A 27,953-nucleotide genomic window follows, 5' to 3' on the forward strand; every position below is an offset into this window, starting at 1 on the left:
GGCCCTCTCTTTAGAAAGTTGTTCTCAATGTTGCTGGGTATTCTTGTTAAGAAATCAATGAAATTATGAAATTGGGCAGCAGGTCTATAATAAATAAATGGAAAAGCCAGACTACATCACATAAACCATAATTACAACTGTGAGACTCACTGCCACAACATAGAAGCCAAAAGCGTAAGTGGGATGACAAAAATATACAAGTAAGAGTAAATCCAAACAGAGCTATTAAACACAAACACATGGAAACAGTGCCTGGCTCATGAAGTACTTCAGCTCTATGCCATTGCTTTAAGCATGAAAAAGGCACCATCTGTGTGATCTAACCTCTTCCTTCCCAAAACATCCATACATAACCATCAACAGACTTGGAATACTGACTTTTTGCAGAGAGGGTGGTTTTGATATTCTTACTACTGAATATCTTAGTTATTCAATAAAATTTCAGCTTTTAAAACTACTGATGCATTTGAGATTCTGTTTTAATTAACTACCTGTCTTCTACTGAATATTCCGCTTGAGTCTGTAATGTAAACTAAGGGTCCTTTATTTGAATCTTCATACAATTTATGGTCCTTTTCCACACTTCCTCATACTGATTACTTCCTCAATTTAAACCTCTCTGATCTCTTCAACCTCTCCTCTCATGACACATTTTTTCAGTTCTAGTCCCTTCCTTGGCTCCTGTGGACCTTACAACTAAATACAATGGAACTGGTACACAGAAGAACAATTCACACAGTCTTTACTATGTTATGCACCTATGTTTAATTGTTTTTCTCTCCTTCACTCTAGTCCAGTCCTTGCTCAGGAGACCTCCTCCAGTGGGCCACAGCTCCAGAAAAGTATCAGCACTAAACAGCCGTTCCACTACTTCTGATGTTTATGACTTTCTTTTGTTAACAAATATTTCCCTTATGCATAAAACATACTTACTAACTACCCGAAGAGCCAAACTTCATTTACAATGACAGCATCTGATACTGGTAACTGTAATTTATCTGTATTTTGTTTACATTTTATATTTACTACTGAAGCTGTTTTAGTATTTATTATTTTATGTTTGAAAGATTTATTTAAGACCCAAGAAACATCTTCAAACAGATAATTTTCAGGGAGCCTGGCTGAGTAGGTCTGCAGGAGATGGACAACATACATTTCCCACATGGAAGAGAGTATATATAGTAATATTCTTGCTAACACTGAGTTCCTACTTCCATTGAGTTTGTGGATTCTGAGTCACATTAATCAAACTATTGTGGCAACAGCCTCCTGCTCCTGTCAGCCACTCTGCCCCTCCCTGGACTATTTGTCCAGTCAGGCCAAGGAACTACCCCCATCTTGCAGCCATTCCAGGTCATCAGCCATATTTCCATTCCAAACCTACCTACCATAAACTGATCCTTTAAATAAAGACAGTGAGTCAGCAGTTCATTCTTGTTCGTTCTTCTGATTGAAATATTGACCTGCAAGCTTTCAGAGATGGTTCCCCCCAACTTTTATTCCTCTAAAAAAGTGTCTTTTCCAGAAAATCATACAGTTTAGGATGCAAACTCCTAAACTGATACTGATTAGCTCTGGAGTAGTTACATAAGAAGGTAGATACAGTGATATCAAATAAAAGGGTGAAAAAAACCACCCAATACTCTTCTACTTCAAAGGTGTGATTTCTACCAGACATTTTGCCAATCTACTGTCCTGGGAGCCAGTTCATCTAGAAATCCACAATGCTCTGATTTAGATTTTTTTTTTAAAAGGAACCATATTAATTTTATTTGAGAATACAAATCAGACACCTGAAGTGAAATGTTATTCTTTCCACACTCTTCTACTTCTTTCCAGTGTCCTTGCAGAGTAGGCTCTTGTTTCACAGATTTTGGTGGCCCTTAGCATGCCAATATTTCATTATTCTTCCAGGCTAGACAAAAGGCATTTAATAAGAAGGCCTGCTGAATCCAGTATCTGAAAACTAAGGTACTGGCATTACAAGGCTGAAGGAAACCTACCTTGCTAGATATTTATGTTTGAAAATATTCTGCATTTTGCTATTGAAGTCAGATTTGCTTAATCCACCAGCGTTAAAGAATGTTTACTTAGAAAAATTTAAATTCCAAACCCACCGTTTTTGTGGCACCTCGTAGCACTCACTGAGCTGTTCTGTCATGCTGTCTTGCTAGGATTTTTGCAGTTGCTTGTAAGCACATTTGTACTTAAAGCATAAGGGAATGCATGCCCTATTTCCTATAAAAAACCCATCCAATATGTTTTTTTTCTGTTTTTAAAGGCAAGCATTATCTAATTATTTTAAAGACAGCAGAGTAATTTAGTTTGTATGAAGCAACCTCTCTCTACCTGCTGAATTTACAAGATGCATACTCCAATCAGGAAAGCTGTTCTAGGAGGTCTGTAAAAAAAATAGGACCATACAACTGTGTTGTAGGAGTGAAAAGTTTCCCACCACGTAAGTTTTTTATGTACCATTCTATGCCAGTGGTCAAAACATATATACTTGACAGCCTTCTCTTATGAAGCACGCTTGGCTCTTATTTTATAATTCTGCAGCTAAACACATGGCTACAATGAACTTTCCAAACTTGACAATGAGACCAATGCTGTCGCCTAAAAATGACAAGCTCCTCTTAATGTGTCACAAATCAGTTCTGATATGTAAGCCCTAAACACTATTTTAAAAGCTTTGTAAATGGCTCTCATCAACTCTGTCTCCCACACTTTTCAAAACAGAGTTTTTGAGTCACATTTTTACTTCTTAGACTAAGAAAAGGCAAATCCTGCCAAGGATGGAATCCAAAGCACAAACAACAGCTTTCCATAGCAGCAGTACCATCCCAGGTGTCTCTGCACTTAAGTTCAGCTGCTGTCATGCTTTCCATGCTCTGCCTCATTCCCTCACCAGATACAACTGCTCTCTGGAAACCACCAACAGCAAAGCTGCGAAGCTGCAAGCCATGGAGATTTCAAAGCTTTCCTGAAATCCTAGCATTTTGAAGCAAATGCCTGGCCAAGCAAGAGGAGAACCTGCCCCTGACTCTGAGGAGACTCCACTCACTTCTCCCCACATTAAATAAAATTCTTGTCCCAATTACAATAGATGTAAACACATAGCATTTCTGTGTAGAGATGTGAACTCTCTCTCTAAAAACACCCCTGTTGAAACCATCACTGAACAAACTCCAAAAGAACAGATGGAAGAAGTAGATACTAATTCTACAGACAGCCTAAAACAATTGTGGTGGGAAGGGCTGCCACTCCTCATAGCAGCACCAATCCCTCTATTCTCTATCCACTACACAAATTAAAATCTATTATATTTTTACTGCCTTTTTTCTCTCTAGGAACACAAAGGAACTTATATTACTTGTTGCAAGCAAACCACCTTCTTCAGACACACATTTTGAATGGATAAAGATGTCTTCAAACTCATAATGAAGCAAAAGAACAAAGTCCTCCTGAAGGAAAAAATGTGAAGTGCACAAAAAGGAGGCAGCAGCAGGAGGCTGAATCACAAAGCAGCACAAAGAGACAGTACCACAGATGTACACACAAATGTGCACGTGTGCATGTGCTTGCCACAGCAAGCCTCTAATCCTGGAACAAATATCTGATTTAGGATAGAAGTCAGGACTACACAATGACACTAATCCCTCAAAAACATGTGACACACTTCACAGACATATCTATTTTTATTCGACACTAGATGACTTCAAAGTCAAGACAACTGTTTGAATTAGTTTATGGCAGGGCAAGCAGCTTGGCAATTCAAACACAGTAAGCATTTATAAAAAAGACATTGCTGCCATAATGCCAGATTGGTAAGGGGTAAAATGACCACATCATGATAAGAGCAAGGCCCAACTGTCTGCATTTGTTAGTAAAAATACAGAGGAAAGGAATCCCATGATTCAGCAAGAGCCTCTCTTTCTTCCTTGTATTTGTAGAATGTGAGATTTCAGATCTACAGGGGAAAAATATTCATAAAACAATGAATATTGGAATGTGCAATTTCTCAAAGTACATATTAAAAAAGCTAAGTCCATGTAATACCCATGATTTCATGTTTGAAGCCAACTATTTTGAAGTGGGAAGTCAATAGAAGAAACTTCAGGGCATTACAATTAAGCAGGCTTATGTCCAATATACACAACCTTTGCATTTTTTTAGGACAAAACTAATTTTCTTTCTAAAGGTCAGCAAAGAAAGCTATAGCAAATATTTACTTTTTCATATATCTAAGGCAATTTAAAATTATGTCCTTTTAGATATTTTTCCTTTTCCACTATTACTGTTGATGTTTGTATATGCCCAGATGCCCTGAACTACCATTTCAAGTAAAAATGAACAGAGGTATAAAAAAGCACAGTAATTCACACCACACTGCAGCTGCAAAATCATGTATTTGGAGTCATAGCCAGCTAGACATCTACATGGATGCATCTTCTGCACATCCAATAAAAATTGGATATTTGCAAAACTGTAATTGCTGATGATGGGCTTTGGATTCTTCAATAAATTATGACATTGAGCCATAAAGTTTAAAAGTAGACCACGTTATTTTATAAAATCCCTCACAGTTTTATTCTAACAAGCTTAGAAAACAGTGAGCTGAAACTTCAAGAACAAAAATCTTAATAAAGACAAGACACACATGAAACAGTAAGAGAAAACACAGTCTTAAAAGGGAAATACCAATTATACCAAAAAGTTACATATTAAATTCTGAGAAAGTGACGAGTGCTTTGTATCATCAAAGCAGCATACATCATTATCTTACAGTATTTTTCTACTGCTCTTTCTGCATAATACAGCTTGTGTTATAGAAATGAAGGAAATGGCACAGGTTCACAAAACCAGCTGTACCATTTTTGTCTCAACTTGCATGTATGACTGGAATTTTTGGGGTTTTTTTGTAACAGGAGAAAAATTTTTGTGAAAAACAATGACATGGCAATTCTTTGGTAACTTATTAATGTATACGGAGTAGAAACCCTATTGAATATTTGCTCACATCTAATTCAGTCCCCATTCACTAAAAGTTCAACTTTCAGAACACTTATTAGGAGCACAATGGGATCTATATACAGCTTTCAGCTATAAAAATTTGTTAATTAAAAGGCATTTAAAGGACTACTACACTGCATTACACTGCACTTGAAAATATTTTTTTTCTGTATCAAGGAAAAAGCCAAATTCTCACATCAAAATGCCACTTGTGATCCAGTGCAAACAAATTTTGCCTGCAAGAATATCCACTACAAGCTGTATTCATTATTTTATTGCAGTATGGATGAGATGACCTCCACAGGACATGAGAGTATGATGGGCACAGTACAGACTGGAAACCCATTTATTAGGATGTCATGGTTTGAAAATCTCTGACGATCACCGCAATGCAAAAAAATGAATGGGAAAAGAAACAGAGGAGCAAATATAATTAATGTTATTAATGAATATTAGGGTGAACTACAGTGCACTTTTTTTTTTTAACTCAAGGTGATCAACCTTATTATGTAACTAGCTATGAGCAGTAAGTACCAATTATATCTAACTGGGTATCTCAATATTGACATCTCCTCAAAGGTGAGGAACCATCAAAGAGTTGAACTGTTTGGTTCACAAGTACTAAAGCCACAGAACAGCAGCACAGAAGTGGGACTCTGAATTTAGTAAAAAACCTATTAGAGTAGATTAAAGATGTTTTAGTTTCCAGTTCCCCATTTAGTGTAGGAATTATTGACTTCAAAGATGGAAAGACAGATATTTTTCATATTTGCATTACATTTGAAATATATTTTGAAAAACTTTACTATATTCAGAAAATGTAAGGGTAATTTCACTACTTCTTTCCCTGTAAGATTTATAGATATTTGGAAGTGTAATCAATAACAACACCCAAAAAATACCAAACTGGATAAGTTTCATGTATGTTAGCACAGCTGTGCTTGTCATGAACCAAATATGTTTGGTGTTTTTCACAATCTGTTTCAAGACGGCTTTACCATCTCTAACTACCAGAAAACTGCACATAATGCTACACTTCAAATACCAGATATTGTCATAGCGGAGAACACACAGAAAATGGTCCCTAAGTGAATGACTGTGTTTGCATGGTAAGCATATACAAAGTTAGCACTTCAGACAAGTTTGAGAGTTAAGTGTCACTGGGGCACATTCACTCGATCAACACTGGCACAACAGTAGTTCAGTTTCCAGCCCAGTGTCTACTCTGATAAAGCATTCAACCACTGAAGACATGAACTTCCATTTCTGCACACTGAAAATGCAAAACACACTGATTACTCCTCTTACTGCCCTCCAAACTATTGGATACAGTGGATAATCAGATGTGTTATTAGACAGAGACAGATGTGTATTACAGGATGGCAGCAAAACCTTTCTCCACATGATTTTCTCATTTGAAAAGATGTACTCATACATTCAGCTCAGCACTATATAAGGAGGGCACAACACAAACCATCGACAGGAGACCTGTTTACCACTTATGGGAGCAATAGCAAAACCCCAACCCTATAGAAGACATCACTTCTGTCTCAAATGTCAACACTGGACTATAAACAAACATATTAGTAGATTCTGAACTGATTCAAGCCATATGTCACTCAGTTTAATCAGAAAAGCAAAATAATTAGAACAAGACAACAAAAACATCAAAGCAAAGATCTGCTCAAAGTGAAAGCTTAAATGTCAAGCTGTGATTGAATAAACAAGTGTCTGGTGTTGGAATTGCTGAGATTAGGCTCACAGTTAGAAGACAGGCCTGTGCAGGATGAAGGCACAAGTCTACAGCTACATACCAAATAAAAAGCTTAGATGCACTCACTGAACTCTCGCTTTGTCACAGATGACACTCTTTACAATAAAGTTGTTATATGTATGCACTGGAAGCTGCCACACCAAACCCTTTAAAAATTTTGATTTATCCATCATCAGAAACTAATTTTTCCATTGTAAAACATATATCTAATACACTTGCTAATTTTTATGTATATCTGTCTATATCTATCTATCTATCTACATATTTAAGCCTCAGAAACCAGGAATAGAACTGCACTTGAAAGTTTTTTAATAAAATTTTACAAGTATCTGTGGAGTGGGAATATTTAGAGAGCAGCATTAAATAATAACTGTATGGCCAGAATAATCAGTAACACACAAATTCTTATCCTAGTTATATGCTAAAAGTCTATTACTTATTTTATTATATACTAGATGGGGGGAAATGAATGCATGTATTTCCAAGACACAAAACTGAGGTCCTTTGGTTAGCTAGCCTGAATTACAAATTTAGGCAACAGCATCTAGGCCAATATTGCAATGCCGATATAGGTTTATTCTTGAGGGCTTGCATTTTTCAATAAATCTTAATTTGTCAAATTAAAATAAATAATTAATATTATTAATTATAGATTTAAATAATAAATACATTTAAATTTCAATCAAATTAATATTTCATGTCAATAAGGAGAAAACCCCAAAATTGTCTTATTTTAAGTTTAGAGTAGATGAACAGAACCCAGAACTGGTAGGGAAATAGAAGTCATCAGTCCAGCAGTCTAACCACAGGCAGAGTTCAAACATACCAAAATAGTTCCTGCCTAATGTACGTCTAAACTGCTCTTTAAAACTTTGTAGGATGGAAAAGCTAGAGTCTTCCCAGAGGATCCATTTTCCTAGCTATATTGTCTTTGCTCCATTGGTCAGACAAACAAACAAACAAACAAACAGTATCTGCATGTTCACAGGTGATGAAACAGAGAAGATAATGATGGGACTTGCTTGATGCCACACTAAAGAATGGCAGGTCAAGGAATCTAATAGCTTATTCCCAAACTGTGTCACTGTACTGCATGACCTTCATCCTGAAACATTCTAAAGTCTTGCTCATATCCACTGCTAATTTACAGTCGCCTTTGGGGACTAATGTAGCAAGTGTTTAAAAGGACTCCAACACTGTTTTGTGTGACAGAAGAAAAAGATTATTCTACCATAGGAAAACATAACTACTCTAGTATGGAATTTAATTAGAACAGTAGAGATGAACAACAATCTTTAAAGTTACAGTACTCTTGTTAACATATAAGACTTTTTAAAAAATCACAGTAATTTGAAAAATAGCTCTCCAAGTGCTCTTAACATAGTATGCGCAGCGATAATTGGCACCCACTCGGAAAACACTATCACCTGCTGGAAGTTCCACCTGAAACTGCTTCAGTATCTGCAGCATTCTTGGATTTTCACAAAAAGTAAGAGGCTCAGCTCTATTTAGCTTGTGATACATATCTAGCCTACACCCAAATATGGAATAAGAGGAGCTTCACTGCTTCAACACATTTAGTGAGTAATCTAGGCAACATGAAAGAAAAGCTATAAATAAGGAGATACATAAGTTCTTAAACTACAGCTGGAGGGGATAGAAGACATGGGACTAGCCTTCAGGATGCTACTCCTCTCTTCGATTTCAAGAGATTAGTAAAGATATTACGAGGAAGCAAGGGAAAGGGAGAAGTTTGAAAGGCAAAGGAAGGAAATTAAGTACCTGTAATTTTTCAGAGACAAAGCAGAAAGTTTGTGCGCACATGCGAACAGGTTATGCTGTTAGCAAATTCCAGTGATAAGTTATATACATCAAGACTATAAAAAGTATATGGAAAAGACAAAAGCCTAATAGATCCCAGGAGCGAAAAGTAGAAGTTGATTGTGGGGGTTTCTCCCCGAGGGCGAGCAGAGTGTCAACAGTCTTTCGAATGTGACGAATATCCGACTGCAGGATGTCATACGGAGAGCAGAGGTCAGCCTATCCCGAAGGGCAGCCATTAGAACAGAAAAAGAGTGCAAAAAATTAAAAATACAAAAATAGAAAGATATTGATAAATTAATTATCACAATATTCTAGCATAAACATGTAGGAATAGTTTCTTCCTAGTGTTGCCTTAGTCACTAGACATCCCAGCTTTCTTTTATTTCCTCTAAATACTGAATCTATCATATAACATCAGAATGTTAAGATAGAAGAGCTCAAGTCTTCTAATCCTTCCAAAATTGTGCCCAAGTTCACAAGGGTTAGGAAGTGCACGTGATCCGCTCGTTCCAATAAGGTCTGCACACCTTTGTACATCTGGACCTTATTCAAATGCTTAAATGGAACCAACTGAAAAAACTAACTTAAAAATAGCAAAGAGTGGGTTAGAAAGCTGTTAAAAGCACAAGCAGCAGCAATATGAAGTCTAAAGAAAAAGTACTTACAGAAATCATTAGAAGTACGCAAAATTCTCTAATATAGTAATCTAAACTTGGTATTCAAATATCACCCCAAATGATACCCAGGGATAGGAAATCAAAAAAGCATCGTAGCACTAACTATACTTAATTTTAGTGAAGTTTCTAAACTGCAGCATTAGACACTAAATTTCTTACATAGCATTTTTTAAATTATTAGCAGGTTAGATTCCCATACATTTTTTGGAAAGTATCAATGACTTGATGTGGCAACTTACTCTGGACTAGCTATACAACATGAGGTGAAATATGTAATAGTACCAATATATTCACATAATATTTAACATTTAAATCAAACCAAGCAACACTAGTACTTTGAAAATGCAATCTAAGATACCATTTTACATTGTAAATAAGGCCTTACTGAGATAATGAATACTTACTGAACAAAATTACATGCAATAAGAATTTGAAAGAACACTGCTCCTGTGGAAGCTTTTCAGTGCCACTTCCTTAATGAACTGACAGTACACCAAATAAACCAAGACATGGAAGTTCAATGTCTGTTTTCTGTTAGTGCAAAGTTTCAAGCTCTAGTTTGAAATAAATTAAACTTGAAAATATTTTAAATGCCTTTCTATCCTGAAAAGTGGCTAGTGAAACTGTAAGTCAGGACTGTCATTTATACACAAATTAAATAGTGACACTTGTTTTTTTCTTTTTTTTTTTTGTTTTATTTTTGCTTACCATGAGTGGTTCTAGCTTTACCAGGAGTCAAAAGCTGCAAAATTGTGTTACTTAGGCCAGCAGATACAGAGCAGAGAACCAACCTGCCTAGCAACAGCACTTTTTTTGCAGTCCTTTTTCAGAATTTTTTAACTCAAAACTCTAATGTGATAATAAACTTCAGAGCAATTCTGTTATTATTTAGAGTATGAAAACTCACAGACAGCACAAAAACACGCTGATCTTGTTTAAAAACGGGATAGATTTAGTACTGTATTTGAGTACACCTACATCCACAAGCTGCTTACCACAGAAACAAGTTTTAGTGCAAACTATTCGTGACTACCAACCACATAATATACTGGTTTATACCAAAGACACCAATAAACCCAGTAAATGCTGGATTAATTTTGGAACAACATCCAAGACTCAATTCCTACGTACTGCAAATACATATCAAAAGTAAATATCTAAGATACGTCCAATTTATATTTTAAAAATAAAATGCCAGATCTTTATATCAAGGACCTTTAAAAATTTTTGTCCAAAAAAACCCCAAAACAATGCCAACAGTACCTACTGCAGTCAAATGGAAAAGGGAGGAATTTCAGACTTTAGAGACTGAGAGATGGTCATAGGTTGACTGTTTACAGATACTGATGAAGTTGCTAACCCAAGATTAACATCCTAAGCAGCATAAGGAGAAGCCAAAGCGTACAAAAACAGCCAACACATGCAGAAGAAACTTTCTACAGAAACTGCCATGATGTGTTTTAGTTAAATTCAGTGAAACTTGGGAAGACTTAGGAATATCTATTTTTGTGTGTTCTGTGATGATGGATAACTTGGTGTTATATTCACACCTTATAAGGTAAAATATTTCTACTTCATGTATTTTAGATTTGTCGATGAAAAATATATAGCTTTTCTAAAACAGTAGATGTATTTCCACTTATTGCACTGATCTTGTGCAATAAAAATACAAAACTAAAACATGACATCATGAAATAGTGTAAAAGCACATGACCTCCATACAAAGTCTCAAAGATAATCACTCATCCACCCATCTATGACAAATACTGCCCCTCTCATTTAGGGGATTGAAATTATTGCTAGTAAGAATGACAAAGATACACCTATTTAATAATTACATTTATGGACTGACATTACATCTACGAAGCTTTATGATTAAATCATAGAGCTGTCAATCATGCACACAGAATAAACACAGTAAGACAGAAATACGACAGCAAAAGCATAACCAGGTGTTTGCGTGCACAAACCACCCTCATTCTGCATGCCCCTGCAGTAACTGAAAACAGAGAGCATTTCAGAACTGACCTCCTCGCATCTACACTCTGGTAAAAAAAGTCAAGAGTAAGCTTGCAGAAGTGCATTAAAGAAAGAAATCTGTAGTGCATATGCACTGTACTCAAAACATAAATGAAAGGAAGCTCAGAACTCTGATTTCAGGATTGTAACTGAGAGTGTATTGAATCACTTAACTCCATACCATAGGCCACACAGTGTCCATTACAGAGTCCAGAGGGAAAAGGTGGAGAAATGAGTCATACCTGATAAACTTACTGCAACTTCATGGGTGTCTCATGATGAAACTATGGAGAAGTAACTGATTACGTGAAGTGATTAGAAAACAAGCATAAGTGGCAATGATAATATACCTTGCATTAAACTGAAAAACATGATTACCAGTTGAACAACTAACAGGTGGATAGAAGGTAAAACACTTTACAGTCACTGCCTGGCTGCCTCCTTTGTTTTGTTATTTTTAGAGTACAAAAGCCTCCTGTTATGTTTTTCTTTATTATTATTTTACTTAATTTGCAATTCCTACACTAACTCAAGTCACACTGATTTTTAGAATAATCCTGTCTGACATTGCCACATAGTGAATCTCATTATCAGAGGAGAGCCTGATACATAGTATTAGGTCCCATTTGCAGGACTAAAGTCACTCTGAAGGAGCACAGATAAACCTTTTGTAGTCTGCATCTTTGTACAATGATGTGAGATCCAAAAAGCCATTCCTTATCATCACTCTCTTTCCTGCTCAATATGTTTACACAATGTAAATGACTGAAAATTTAAGAGATATGGTAGTAGTCTCTCATACCTACCCAAGGTATTATTTGTCATACCAAATCATGCTGCACACTGCTGATGTGCTGGAACACAGACACTGGAACCTTTGACTGTGAAAGATTTCATTTTATCACTACCTTTTACAAATAGAAATTACCATTCTATTAGTAATCATGATAAGTTCAGTATATCTTTATTTTTAAATTGATAGACTGTATGATGATCAATACAGTATGTTATGTGGGGAAGTATTTATTTTCCTTTTAAAAAGATAAATTGTACTTTTCTGACCTGACTCCAATAAAGAGTCAAAATATGCTTCTTAAGATATTACATTAGTGTAAGCTGAATACTATAAAAATTAATTCCTGTCTTTGTAAAAAGCTAATTTCACAGACATTGAAAAGACTACATTTTCTTTTTCAAAAAATGCTTAAAAGATCCTACTTCTGATACCCCTTATTTGTTCATAACTGAGAACCAGAAAATATGTAGACCAAAACTTGTAACTTTTGTCTTTCACACATATTGCATGTACAGCTTTGTTTTGGTCTAAATCTTACTTATAGTAAAGTATCATTCAACCCACCACAAATCAATTTTTAACTTTTGAAAGGACTACTGATTCACACTACTGAAATTGCATAACACCCTGTAATATGGATTACCAGGAATAACAGCTACCAAGAATAAAAGCTCAAGTTTAATTGAGTTATTAATTTGCAGGTTGAAATAGCAAAGTCTATGTCCTTACTCCTAGTATGAATACTGATTTTGCAATGACAAGTTGAAGAAAACTGCATTAATATTTTTGCCTTTATTTACATATATAGTTACTGGTTTTATGAAAGAGTAGTTGTAAACAAAATATTTCCATAACTTCACATACAAGGTAATGTGATGATAATTCACTCTTCTGACAATTTTTAATATCTTTGGCATGAGATGTCATTAGGAAGAGTAAAACTGCAATAGAATCATTACATTTGACACTTTGGGGGCCACGCTGCCACGCAAAAGAGAAGTAAAAAAATCCAGCTTTATTTTTCAAACCCACAAAGTGTGAGAGGGTGGGTGCAACATGGATGAACTGAGTTAGCAGTGAGGGCGGTATTATTTGTGGGCTCACATGACATTAACAATGTTAAGTCCAGTGAATGGCACAATCCAAGTACTGTGTGTCACTGAAAAATGCAGCAAGACCTCAGCCCTGCTGAGGTAAATCAGGTAATTTGATGGGTTTTAGTTAACAATGTAAAATAAAGTATTCTTTAGCAATTTTCTAAGAAACAAGAATTGAACCTTTTTGTAACACAACTCCTGAGGGACACAGCAGACATTTTCTGAATCTTCATACTTTCAGATACTTACCTGCCAACATCCCTTTTTCACATCAAACAAAAAGGTTGTTTTGTCTCAAAAAGTGATTTAAGAGGTTCACTGATACAGTGCTACAGCAAAGCCTAGTAGCAAAATTGGACACAATTTTATTGTTTTGCAATTCTCACACTTTTAACAGCCTCCTGGTGCAGCCAGAGCATTGCTATTTAGTTTCTTATTAAGGGTCAGACTTCAAACCTTCCTCTTGTGCATGATCCAGCACGTTCCTTCTGCATGCAGTCAAAAGCATCATGTGGCTGTTCACAGAAATCAATTTCAATGTGTGCCCCACTGTATTGGAACTCTCACCTGGCAGATAATGGCTTTCAGAGTCTTCTACATACCAGTCATGATAAAGAGACAAGGATGTTCCTCAATTTTGTATTTGCAACTCTTTGGTCAAGATGCCAAATACTCAAGTGTGACACATTTAGATAGCAGCTGCATTGTTCTACATCTGTATGAAACTTCCCAGGATCATTCTGGGAAAGTAATTTTGATCCAAGAATTGAATGCTGAAAACCACAGAAGTAAGAGACCATGCACATCAGCACAGCACAGCAATTACTTAGCTATTTTCTTATTTTCATTTTACATGACTAAACAGGAAATTATTCCAAACCTGTGGAGTTCAAGAAACAGCACATACTCTATTCCTTAAATAACTGAAAACAAACCAACACAAATTATGACCATTTAAAAGCCTTTTCAAACCCATGGAGCAGAATTTCAAGTCAATGCTCAGGAACTAGACATGGGCATAAGTACCACAGAAAAGCCCAATACCTACAGGTATATAAGGACTCAAAAGTAGAACCCATCACTTTCCCACATAAGGTGCTTGTTTAAAAAAAAAAGTCACTTCTTTTTCTGGTTTCTCCAGAGATAGCTAGGTACTGCACAGCTCATCCATCTGAAGCAGCATGAGCATGCCATCTGTAGTTCTTTAAAAACTTTGACAGCTGACTGCCATACTCACTATTACACAACTTTGCATTCCTAATCCATGTCCCTGGAACACACAGCAAAGTTCTAGCATCTACTAGCTAGTTCCACAACACAATGTGTTCTCACAAAATATAGCAAATTTTGTAAACATACATTTGCAAATTACCAATGGCTAATAAAAAAGAATATGCTCAGAGTACTTAAAACCTATTGTAAGTTTACAATTGCAAGCAGTTAATTTAATATTTAAGTGAATGAGTTTTTCCCTTCAAGAGAAGTTAAAGCTTGTTTAGATACATAAAGATGGTTAGTTTACAAATCAGACTGGTAAGATGTGGCTTTGAGCCCAAGCCTCCATGCAACTCTTCAACAAATAAACTTTAATAAAATTGTAAAAATCCAAAAGAATTCAATAGTAATTTTGATAAAAGGATTAAAAAGGAGGAGTAATAAATATATATATGGAAATGCCTATTCACAAAATACGAAGAAGATATTTCTCCAGAGAGCTTACTTAGAGAAATCCAGAATCAAAAAGAAGGAAAGCTTTCTGAAAGATCTCAGAGCAGCAATGAAAACAGATCTTTGCCTTTTCTTTCCCAAAAGGCTACAGCCAAGAAAATTTGACTTGTATTCTATTCACTGATGATTTATGATATATCAGAAAAATTTTGGGGCTGCTTAAAAAATGCTTCATGTCTAGAAGTCCACAACAACAAGATTTTCATCTTCTCTGAAGTGAAATTTTACCTTTAATTTGAAATCATTCTAACATAATAAATTATGTAACTACAAGAACTAAATGAACCATTACAGCTTAAGAGCCATTTCACTGAATTGTCAAATTAAATTTATGATGAACCATTCATTGAAACTGTAAGAAAGTTTCCCCCTCAAAATTCCTACAAATAGCAAAAATTATCTGTCACTTTTTCTGTCCTCCAAATCAAGTGCTAAAATATAGATAAAACAAAGAATTGACACTATAATTCTTTCTCAATGTGAAATCTTGCATTACCATCTGCTGCCCAAGGGGATGGTGGTGGAAATCACACAAAATATCTTTACATTTCAGCATTCTTGAAACAGACAAAAAAGAACTCAGCCTTAGTTATACTGTCATATGTAGGCACCAGTGAAAATACATCATGTAATTTTCCTGTGTTCAGTTTAAAATGACCTTATATAACCTTTACCTTCTTTTGAGGGTCACGTATTTGAAATTTAACTTTTTCTAATAGATTCTTCTAAAGCATAAGGAAGTCTTTGAAATAATCCCAATGCAACTGCAGTATTCATTACATTAGTTATGAAGATGAGAATAAATTACATGATGAGTGATACCATTCTTAAATGAAAATCAGAAATTACCAAGCACTGCAATTTCCCTGTCTCCAACTACTGAAATACTTATAACTACATGATAGAATCTTACACATACGTGCTTTCCATACTTAACATACAATGCTTTTCTTCAAATCGCTGTAGAAATATTTCAATACAAGAGATGAGTCTGTTATTAGTCATCAATGCATAGAGTACTTAACATTGTAAAAAATGGAAATATTGCAAAAAAAGTAAAAATTAAGAAGGATGAAGTTCATATTCTAAAAGCATGAGGTAAAAATGCAGTTATGTTGTGCAATGAAAAAAAATAGCAAGCTTTTGGCTACTTACATAATACATTATCATAATTCCTTATTTATTTTTCATAGCAAAAAAGATATATTACAGATAATAGTGAATTACTCTTTTGAGACAACACCTGCAATTTTTAAGTGCTATGAAATAAGCCACTTAAATGCACTAAAGTAGTATTAAATCACATTATTTAGCTCAGTTTTTAAATTCTGTGTCTTTATTGCTAAAAACCTGTAGTGCATAAAATTATCATTCAGCTTTCATGTAATTAATGTGTTTTCATTTTTGAACATCTAGAAATGACAGTCAATTAAATTACCTCTGGTATCCCCAGTTTTCTACATGCATCCAAAAAGTTTTCCACGTTTCTCCTGCATTTGGCCATGCTAAGTTTAGGCTGTAGAAGAGAAAAAAAATTGTCTATGGCTAAAGAAGTCACGAAGAACAGACTTAACTGTAATTAACAGGCTCACACCTTTAAAATTTTTTATGTACTCACAAATTTATAGTAGCTATACATTATATTAATGTCCCAGAAGTATTAATGTCTCATTACTTTAGAATCTCAAACATTTCTACAATTTGTCTCACTCAGAACTATTTACCAAATACTTACAAATGTATAATGTTACCAAAAAGAAAAACCAAAACCCAAACTCCTCACTATTTTAGTTTCTAACTTTATCAGATGTGAAACAATTGTAATTCCTGAATATTCACTTAAACCAAGAATTCACTGCAGTAGCAAGGAATTCAAAGAACTGATTTTCCAGGCTAAAGTAATTTGAAGGCTGTTTCAAGGAAGAGAATATCAATATAAAGTTGAAACAAAATGAAAAAAAAAATAAAATATGTGCCTTTTGTTACAGAAAATACCACAAGATATTTATTTTTCAAAATCAGCATGAGAAGTTTTTATGCCAGATATTCAAGTTTGCAAATTTTGGCTATGTTATATTTTTACCAAAGATAGAAATTATTTCAAGTCAAGGAACAGCAAAAGAAATTGCACCAGAATATCTGAAAAAGTATATTTTTCTTAAATCTGTCTTCTTGAAAGTTCTTACAGACTGCCTCCAAAATCCACATGGTATTCTCAGAACTGAGAATCAGGGTGCACATGGCAAATTTTCACCAAATTTTATGTTAAAAAGAAAAAAAGCAAATAGTTGAAAACACATAAAACCTCTTCAGAACCAGACTGTTACCAGAAACGTGGAACAATGATCTATTCAATAAACAGATATAAACAGAGAAAACACAATAGTGTTTTCTTAAGTTTTAATAAGTGTACACAGTTTATGTACTGTAATCTTCAGGTCCTTAGATTTAGGTAAGCCAATATTAAATCATTATAGTGCAAGTTTCTGTTCTGTCTGCGGGTAAAAGGAATCACCTCTACATATTACCCAACAGGACAAATATAGCAATAACTGTTGTAAGTGCTTTAGTGGTATGACATCTGCTAAGCCATACACCACTGAAGCCAACCTAACTTTTTTTCAATCAATTTCTTTTTTAAGGGTGTACTAGAATGAAAACTTGTAACCAAAGCTTTTCATATTGTTCTGAACAGAAACGTCATGAAAATACCTGATCTTGTTGCTAGGTTAGGAACAAGGCAGGATAATTTTGTTCATTTATAAGTGTGCTTGTGTATATATACACACACATATACCTAGATGATATATATAAATGAATTATATATAAAAGTTAATGAACATTTGCAATCATACAAAAATTGCCTGTAACAGCAGAGATCTTTCATTGAACAGTAACATGGTTTATGTACCCACATATCACTTGGGAATGAAACAGTAATCAATAAAACACCTCAGTGCAGCAAGAAACTTGCAACTCACTACTGCTGGTGAGGGCACATGAATGCTGCCGACAGAGCGAGGGCGGACGTGGTTCACTAAATGGCACAGAACGACGCCGTCCATCAGGGCCGAGCCCAGGTCCTCGGGCAAACAGATCTTTAGCCTTGTTTCTATGTTCTGCAAAGGAAGAATGCAGGCACACTTTGATATAGAAATGCATGAATGGGACAAAAAGGCAATAAATATCCTCATCTCCTATGCTGTAGGCACATAGCTAGGTTTGGAGTTTTTATTACCAAAAACCACAATTCCTTTATATAACTAATTCTTTAGAAACTAAACCACAACCTCCTTTATGCTGGTCACTCAACTACATAAACTTCCTTAAATGAACTCAACACTGCAATGCTGTTGCCACAATATGCAACTATTTTTACACAGAGAGGTATAGAAACACATATTCATGCAATTAGTCATGTGACTGACTGTATGCGACTCCTTCCTTTTACCATTTCCCCAAGTCTTCTACTTATCCATCTTAAATTTTCTTTATTGGCAGAAAACTGAAACAGAACTACATTGTGTTAATGACTGAACAAGCAGAGAATAAAAGGCAATCTTTCCCTAGTAGCCTAAAAATTACTCAGGAAGCTTTAGAGTGATCAGAAAAATAGGTAAGAGAAGGCAAAACATTCAGATATAAAAGAGAAATTCTGGATACACGTTATAAGAAAAACAGAAGTCTCAACAAACAGAATTTGATATTGTAAAATAAAATACTTTTGAAAATACTTAAGTATTTTAAAAAATCCAGCAAACCCAATAGATTGCTATATATGATGAGTTTCCTGAACTGTGCTCCAATTTTGAAAACATTCCAACTCTACATTAGGAGATAATTACTTCCCATTGTCTTTAAATAGATATTTCTTAGTTGAACCTCTTAATGTCATTACTCTCTATTAATATCTTACCTCAACCTATACTGGTTGAATATGAATACCTATGAATAGGTAATTCTTTTTAGAATAAAGGAAGTAGGTTGGAAGAGATTTTTGGAGGTCACAGTGTAACAAATTTGAAGTGACACCAGAGCCCTGGTTAGTTAAGTTTTGGATATCTGCAAGGACAGAGAGCCCTCAGAATCTCCAAGCAATTTTAGTCAGTGTTTCACTGCCCTTATGGCAAAGAATTTTCTCCTTATAACTATTAGAAATGTCTTTCTCTGCAATTTATGCCACTGTTTTTCATGGATTCAGTGTTAATCTTTGAAAAGCCTGGCCTTACACCTTCTCTTTTACTACCCTTCAGGCAGCTGAAGGCAGTCACATGATACTCTCAGCACTCTAAAGCAACAAATCCAATCTAAAGAAATCTAGCTCTTCACTTCTTTCTCATACATTGTTTATTTGGGTGGCCTCACCACAAAACAGCCTCCACTGAAGCACTCTAGGGTTTCATTATATTTTCCCATTTTTTCTTTTACTAGACACACTACTCAAATACTTGCATGTAGGTTTCTCAACTGGCAAATAAGGGAGCGCATCATGTTCACTAATAAAATGTTTCATTTTCACCTTGGTTTAATTCACAAATCAGAAAACATTTTTAGTAATACACACACAAAAAAAAATACACTTTGAGACTGTTTTTCCAAAACTTGTTACAAAAAGATTCATATAAAGTTAATAAAATAAAAATGTATTTGTTAGAACACTAATTTGTCTGTTGGGAGACTATTCAGTGTAGCTCAGGGTGTGCTTTTTACAGGAGCACAGTGCACCTACAATACCAACTCAATACCATTTCATGCTGGAGTTCACGGCTCTGTGGAATCTCACTACATGCTAACTTACCATTAAACAATTCAAAAGCAAAATTTACTAATATATGTATTTATTGAATAAAGTAAAAACTTAATGACTGGTATGTTCTGGGCTTTTTTCTTGTGCAGTACATAATCAAATGTTCTGGTGGTTACCGATGTCACTAAAGGACCCAGTATATCTAAATAAGTTTCATTAATTTGAAAATCTCACTTTGTGTTTTCAAACACGGTCAGTTTCTACCTCAATGACTTGTAATCAAAATTCTCACAAGAAACAAAATAATTTGCATTCCAGGTCATGCTATTTCAGGGTGAGAGTAAAGAAGGATAGTGAGTGGAGCTAAAACATAACACATTAAACCAGCATTATTGGTAGTAGCATTAGGTAATACCTAATACTGTGTAGAGACATCCTTATTACTTCTCCACAATCATGCCTGATTATGACACAGTGAATAACCTTGTTCTACTTTTCATTGTGAGGATTAACTGAACTAATGCACAAGGCAGGGATCTTGCAAAAATTACTATGATTATTTTTAGGAACTTGAGGCTTGCTACATACCTATGGTAACTCTTCAAAGAAATGTTTAAAAGCTGCATTGATGCTGCTGAACAGACTAGGCTCAGAATAACTACAAACTACTGCAGTTTATTACTGCTACTTCCCCATTACCACATTTTCTTTCCTACTGTCAACAAGTCTGTCTCATCTAATTCCTGCATCTTGTCCTTTTGGCATCATTCAGGTTTAGAATTGATAATACACTACATTCTATCAACTATGTTAAATCTTTAATAAGACCTGTTCTGTTAAAAAATATATATAATCAGCAGGGAAAAGTTAGGTTAATTCATACTTAGAACAGGTGAGGGCCTGAGGTAAGACAAAGCAAATCTACAAGTCTGTAACGTTCTGCATTAAAAATTCCACCTTTTAAGCACTATTTGGTAAAGAGAAGAACCCTGTTGCTTTAAAATTAAATAATAGAAGATATGTTATTTAAAACAAACTGATGATTTTTCAATTGACCATTCCATGAAGCTAATGAGATAAGAACAAATAGTCTTGTAATTCAGATGCGAAGTGAAAATCAGCAATCACTTTCAGGATTTGCAGTTATGTTAATGTCTGTCCCTCTGTCCTGTTAATGGGATGTAACTGGAAACCTTGACAGGTTCAGGCTTGTGACATTCCTCACAGCAAAGGCTGTCAGCTGTTTTTTTCAACACAACCAGGTGTCACACAAACATTGCTACCCCAGTATTAGTTGTGTAACACAAATCCTATGCACCAATTTTCCCATCAGGTTCTAGCTCTTACATTCAAGACAATGTATCAGGAAATCGACTTCTGTATTCAGATTTTCCACTGATGAAATACTGATTTAATTTCTAAGAAAGCACTTCAAGCATTAGTTATCTACTTTCAGCTTGAACTAATAAATTTCTCTCTGCCTTTTACATGCAAAACTGAGGATTTCTCCAGCTGCCTGGAAATAGTTCCTAGACCTCTCTCTCTGTCTCAAATGCTCACTTCATCCTTTCTGATTAAATTAAACAAGTAGTTAATTCCACCAGTGCAAGCCATGCTGATTAACTGGATGTCATTCAGGCAACTCCCATTACTATTTCTCATTTTTACAAAGTCTTTCCTGAAATACAGACATCTGACTGTGATAAAGAACTTCAGCAATAGTCTCATCAATGTGATTTGCAGAAGCAATATTGCCTCATATAACCTTTCTTGTATTTTTCTCCTTCGGCAACTTTCCCAAAGAAAAACTAAAAAAGACATTCCATCAGCATAAATTAATTCTACCAACACTCACATACCTCACGTAGCTGCTCCACAAGCTCTCTCTCTTCTCTCATCTGCTCCATTTTCCTTCGAATTGTGAACTGTGGGTCTATTGATTCCAAATTTCTTTGTGGTCTTAAGAACACTGTGATTTTTAAAAAGAGAGATTTTAGTTTAAGAACAAACACTTTTATTTTTTTATTTCTAAATTAAGCAAAATCCTTAGGCATTGCCTCCAGCAAAAACAGCTAGAAATTTTTTTTTGTCCTCCAGAGGACAGAAAAATCTGATCTTAGATTACAATTATGAATGGCTGCTTTTGGGACATTGCTGTGGACAGTGTCCTGAGGCAGCAATGGTGCAGATAATTTATCATCCAAATCCTAATCTGAACAGGCAAGTTTTGTCAGATGATCAAGCACCAGCAGTGTCCCTTAGAGAGTCTGATCTCTACAATGCTCTGTATTTAACATGGCAGGAAACACCTCTTACTCTTAAGTAGAACTCTCTCCTAACGAGATGCTGAATTGTGTAAAAAGCTGTGACAAGCCTCCTACACAGAACAAAATGCTTACTAGATAAGGTTATGCTAAAAAAATAAAAAACAAAAACAAACCCACCAAACAAAGACAAATGTAGGAAGACTCAGCCATTCAGTAAGTGCCTACACTAAAAAGTCATATTGCAAACGCAGCATAGCACACACCCTTGGCAGTTCTCCTTCCTACCAGTCCTGTCAACTCTCACTGCCCACAATACAGTCCCTAGAAATCATTACATGACATTTCTGCAAATATGCACCTCCACCCTTCCATTTCTGTGAGCAGTGACTGCTTTGAATGGGTTGGAAGAACAAGAGGATGTACAGCCAAAATGCAACTGTCCCTGCTTGTGACTCTGTTTGCCACCTCACACAAGTGTGGTCACGAGGAATCTCACCCAACTGTGTGTAGGTTTACCTGTATGCAGGCTGTTTAAGTAATGAGAGAATTGATCTAAGTTACTTCTCTAGCCAAAGGGACAGACAGACAGCACCTATGGCACTTCAGCCAAAAGGCAGAGTTCTTTCCCCTAGCTACTATAAGCTTAAGGCAACAAACTCCTTGCATATCTTTAGGCTATTCATCTTAGGCATCAAGACAGAATAAACCATGGCCAATTACCAAACTTGCTTCCTTCCACTACTTGACCCATACAGTCCTGATTTAACTTTTCTCAGCGAACTGAAATTTGCTATAATTTCAGTAAAATCAGTAATTTCTGGAATGCCATATTAATGCTATTTGTTAAACAGAACTGCTTTTAAACAGAACACCTAATATTACAGTTCTATATTAATTAGCAAACTAATGTCATCAGAAATCCCAGGGATAGAGTGGGAGAGCATCCTGTAGGGAATGTACAGGACTGAGAACTACAGAGAGTGACTGCAGCTCAAATCCCTTCTCCGACACATCCTCAGTAGTGTCATCACTCAAAAGGCTCTACACAGAGGTGCACACATAAATAAAAACATTCTTCATGTTGACCTGCCACACAGTGCATGCAAGTAGCACAGCCATGCCTTCAGATACAAAGGTTTTACTTAATATTTAATCTTCTGCTCTGTTGAAGGCAAACTCAACATTTGGAATTGAATTCTAAATCCAAAGTACGGGGTATGAACAGATCCATGCTTCCTAACATCTTGTAGAAAGGTGACCCATGACTAGGACTGTTCATGCCCAAAACCAGAGGCTGTTAGAACACGGATATATGGTGAAAAATACCTAAAATGTTATTTATAAATTGTATCATTTAAAATGGCTACAACAAAACAAAACAAATTCTGAGTTTTTCAAGAGCAGAAACCCTTATCAAGGACTTCAATTAACTCCAGAACTGTACTGTATTAAAATTTCTGCATTAGCAACTCAGTAATAATTTACTGGAGGCTATTTCTAAATTTTTAAGAGGCGAAATAAAAATTTCCTATCACATTAATTAAAAATAGTAGCTGCAATTACTAAGATTTTCTAGTTCATTATACAAGTCTAATAATTGAGCTTTGCTGCCTATCACAGATGAAATACCTAGACAAAAATCCTTCTTGAAGAGTACCACCATCTTTTAAATGGTACTTAAAAGCCACTGTAGCTTTATTAGCAGTAGCAACATTTCAAATAATTCTCTACAAAAACAGTGGTACAGAATTATGTTCAATTTTCATAGAATTAGAGTACCATTATGGTCTTCATTCAGTTTGGCCACAGCTTTTTTAGGCCTTTGTGAAGTCAAAGTTCCAAGATTTACTTCCTTCCAATTTCAGATTACAAGCGTATCTTACCTACAATAAGAAGCTTTTCAATAAAATAAGTTTAAATTATTAAAAACAGAATTAAAAAACTTCCACACTCTAAAGCATTAACTACATAAGTTTTAGTTATGTACTGAATTTTTTTAAAAAGTTCCCAGAGAGGAAGTTTTGGCAGTCCTAAGTGTTGCTTGCTTCTCAGCATTGCACACAATCTCCAGCAAGGGGAGCCCATACCTCACACACACCTGAATGTCTATTTTTCACTCTTTTCAAAGAATCAGTTTCTGCTTTTTGAATCCATGCTCAAGCCAGGTTATTAAGTAGTATTTGTTCCAAAAAAATTTTTTTTAAATTGCCAACGAAAGTGTCAACAAGTTAGATGAGTAAAAGTTAATAACATAGTTAATAACATGCTCAACATACCACTGTCAAGGACAAACTTCCTGGCGAAAATTTTCATTTCTGCACTGAATTTCAGTGCACATTTCTCCACTATTAATTGTAAATCAAGGAATTCAGTGTACTGAGTACTTAGTGTAACAATGTCATCCTTCAGGCAAACCACAAAATTAATTAACCTGACTCTAAATATAACAGACAAAAAGAAGGTTGGACTATGACAGGCAGAGCTGAAGTCAGGCTGCAAGTTCATAGTTACTTTTCTTTTTGATTGATTTATTCAGTCTAAATTTAAGTAACAGAAATGTAATAGTCCCAAATAAAAAAAAAATGCAGTTGCAAAAGCAGTTTCTGCTGTAACACTCCAAGATAATAAATGCCAACATTTGCATTTGGCTTAAGATTTGAGTGACATGAAACGTTTATCTGTTCCAAATGCACAAGCTAGTCTGCGCCACTCCTTTCATTTAGAAGATTAAAACACTAAAAAATTTAGGTTAACACAGATCAAATTCTGCACTGATAGAAGAAGCACCTCTAGGTCTCTCTGTTATGCTATTCATCAGTGAAATGTTAACTTAGATTAAAACCATCATGAACTAAATCCAATTTTTTCAAGTTACCAGTATCAGAATTCTTATATTCCACACTCACTTTCCTTATGGAGCTGATTCCTTACATATGCTATCTTTTATGGTTTTATAATCAAGAACACTGAGGCAAATAGGAAATACTCCCAACTAAAGACCTGAACTAAGAACAAAATGCCCTCTTGTGAAGAGGCTTCAATCCTGAAGTCTTGTGTGGTACAAGTGTGACTTCCAGAGTGGCATCTGAATAGTCAGACAGGAAAGTTTCCTTAACTGTAAGCTAAATGTTTGCATTTATCATTCAATAATTGTGGTCTTGGTTTCAATCTGATGCTTGTGAAAGTTTTGCAACCTTTTAATATCTAAATACCTTTCTACTTTAGGGCAACTGGCAAAACATGGCCCACTTTGCATATTGGTGCTGTGCCTCAGTGTATTTTGACAACAAACCCCTGGAGAAAAACAAAACAAAAGCAACAGTAACAAAAGTCCACTAATGTACCTGATCTTCACTGTGAACAGCTTATTAACAACAGTTTCTATTGGACAGAAATCACTATCTTTGCTTAGCTTGTTTCTTTATGGATTCTTCTATTATGCTAGTTATGCATCTGCACCAATAAATGTAGATGGAAGAAGGATATTTTAATAGTTAAGTAACTTTCAAAAAATAATAAATAAAAAAATGCAGAAGAGAGAGCAGCAAAATTAACTGCTGTTTGAGTACAACTTTTACAACTCTTGAAAATTAAGCAAGTAAATAAACCCACACTGAAAATAGTTCTTGGAATAAATATCATGGGAAAAGTTGTTTTGCCAGAGTAGAAGAGAGTGAAACTTCACTGTAACTTTTAACACTACATATTCCAGAGCAAATTAAAGTGCATCCTCTGAGGAATTGAGTCTTATAAACAACCCCTGGAGAGTATTGTCTTTTGTCCTTAGCCATGTGGGGCATTCACCACACACTCATGTTTCTGAAAATAAGTAAAGTAAGTTATATATGGAACACCTACCATTGTCACTGTCTCCTTCAGATGGGATACTGTAGCTAAAGTTGTCCCATGTTTGTGCCTGTGTAAGTGTGTTGAAGGAGATAGGAGGAAAACTGAGGGATGGGTCTGCTGGAGGGGAGTGATAACCAGTCCAACCATGGAGGTAATAAGGACCGGAGTGGGGATAAAAGCAGGCAGCAGCATTTCATATATGGCATTAGGATTGTATGGTAATGGCAAAGATGTAATTCAAAGGTGATTAATACAAAATGCATAAATTTTGAGAAAAGAATGAAAGATGGTGTAGAATAAAAAGAACGAAGAGTTAAATGTTAGTACTTACAAATCATACATCATATGTGCAGTTAAGGCTGTTAAGCTTAGCAAGATCATTGTAACCATAGCACTTCACAAAACTTGTTACAACCAAGTTTTAAGAAAAAGTACCCATAGATTTTACTTTATAGCCTGATAAAAACCCTTACTCTGAGTCAGGAAGTAAATATACTAGCTGTGAAGTTTCAAGAAGGAAACTACCACAGAATCAGGATTTTTATATATTTGTGTAACTACATAATAAGAACATTTCTGACAAAGAAAATTTACATATCCATATGAAAATATTATTACATTACAATTTCCCAGCTGATTTTGGAAGCAGCAACTACATTGTCACTTGGACATCACTTCTCATTTTGTTGAAGGAAGTTCAGTAAGTACATGTACCACAGATGCTTTCCTTTCATTTTAATTCACTTAATAATCAATGAAGCACTACCTTTTTTTCTTGCTAACTCCCCCAGCAATAAATTCAGATCTACAATGGGTCCACCACGTTATGTAAGTACTGGTCCGCCACAACTTTTAGAGAGGCTTCCCAGGGACAAGAATAGGCATAGAATACCCCCAAAGGCTGATCCTGAGTTTGCACAACAAGCTTTGGCAAACTTGCACCACAGTCAGTCTTCTAACAAACACAGCATCATTAATGATTCAACGTGGGTCCCTGAAGTACACAAAACTGTACATTTCCACAGAAGCTGCAACAGTCTGCAGACTATTCACCAGATGACTGTAAAAGCATATCATGTCTACAGTTCATGACCACTCATGAACTAAACTGGGGCAGCAATACAGCTCCTGTTCTCCCTATCCATTCTGCCTTCTCTCCTTTAACTAGTCACAACACCACCTGTTACTGATCCTCAGATCCTTCTGCGGAAATTTTTTTCCTTCCCCACCACATCTACTCTGCAGTTCTCTCTCTTGTCTGAATTGTGGCAAGGATTTCTCCCCAAGCTTTCCTCAAACCTCCATTCTACACTGTTTCAGAACTGGATACTGACACACTTAAAATATCTCCTTCCTGAATCTCTTCAGCATATCATCCATCCTTTCAAAGCTTCACACTGGTTTCCTATTTTCTGACAGAGATTTAAATGTCTTTTCTGCCTTTCACAGTGATGTTGCTCCTTAATGAACTCTTTCTGTATTTGATCACAGTGTTCCTTTATTACTTCTACAAAAGAAAAATTAATTCACTCATTTCTTGCTTTTCTACATGTATCCTCACATTTATCTACTGAATCCTACACACAAGCAACATTCATGTTCCTCAGACCAAACTAGAGGCTATAAACTACCTCTACTCTAAATGCTAAACCATAAACACAAATCAATTCAAGATTGCTGTGTAGATCTAAAAGCAACTAAAATCACCCAAATATTAGAAGAAAGTCCAAATTAAAGTTTCAGTAAGCACAAGAAGTCTCTCTTTTCTAACATTCCCAACTAATATTCAGAAGGATCTTATTCATGTAGGATTTTTCCTTCCCACAATTTTGGAATCTGTATTAACATGATAGTAATTCAGACTGTGTCATATAAAACTTCACCTTAAACTTCTTTTCAGAGTTCCACAGCTCACTCTCATTAGACTTTCCCAAGGCTGGGTCACTGTTTCTGGCGATTGGGACACCAGCTGAACTTCAGAGTCAGCACAACAAACTCTGAGTCAATACCGGGGGGGTAACAGTACACAGATTTATGGCAAAAAGTAAACAGTCTGACTCCGGTAGCAATTGGGATTCTCAATTATTTTTCAAAGTACACAGATAATGCAGTTAGGGAAGAAAACAAACTGAAGGAATAAATATCCAGAGATAGAAAGACAG

General features: G+C 35.4%; 1 protein-coding gene across 4 annotated transcripts in view; it reads right to left on the reverse strand.

Annotated features, from left to right (window-relative positions):
- The window catches only part of LRCH1 (leucine rich repeats and calponin homology domain containing 1), a 116,115-nt gene that overhangs the window by 3,336 nt on the left and 84,826 nt on the right, over window positions 1-27,953 (reverse strand). For 2 of the 4 annotated variants that reach the window (XM_063149310.1, XM_063149311.1), the window contains 4 exons: window positions 21,535-21,644; window positions 17,910-18,047; window positions 16,367-16,444; window positions 8,570-8,827 (listed from right to left, as the gene is read on the reverse strand). In XM_063149310.1, the coding sequence (XP_063005380.1) occupies window positions 8,621-8,827; window positions 16,367-16,444; window positions 17,910-18,047; window positions 21,535-21,644 (533 nt within the window). In that variant the 3' untranslated portion in view covers window positions 8,570-8,620. Of the gene's footprint in view, window positions 1-8,569; window positions 8,828-16,366; window positions 16,445-17,909; window positions 18,048-21,534; window positions 21,645-25,800; window positions 25,906-27,953 lie in introns of all 4 variants that reach the window. The other 2 variants (XM_063149313.1, XM_063149312.1) reach the window with 2 other exon arrangements.

The sequence above is a fragment of the Melospiza melodia genome, chromosome 2 (genome assembly GCF_035770615.1).
Source record: "Melospiza melodia melodia isolate bMelMel2 chromosome 2, bMelMel2.pri, whole genome shotgun sequence".
Taxonomy (NCBI): domain Eukaryota; kingdom Metazoa; phylum Chordata; class Aves; order Passeriformes; family Passerellidae; genus Melospiza; species Melospiza melodia.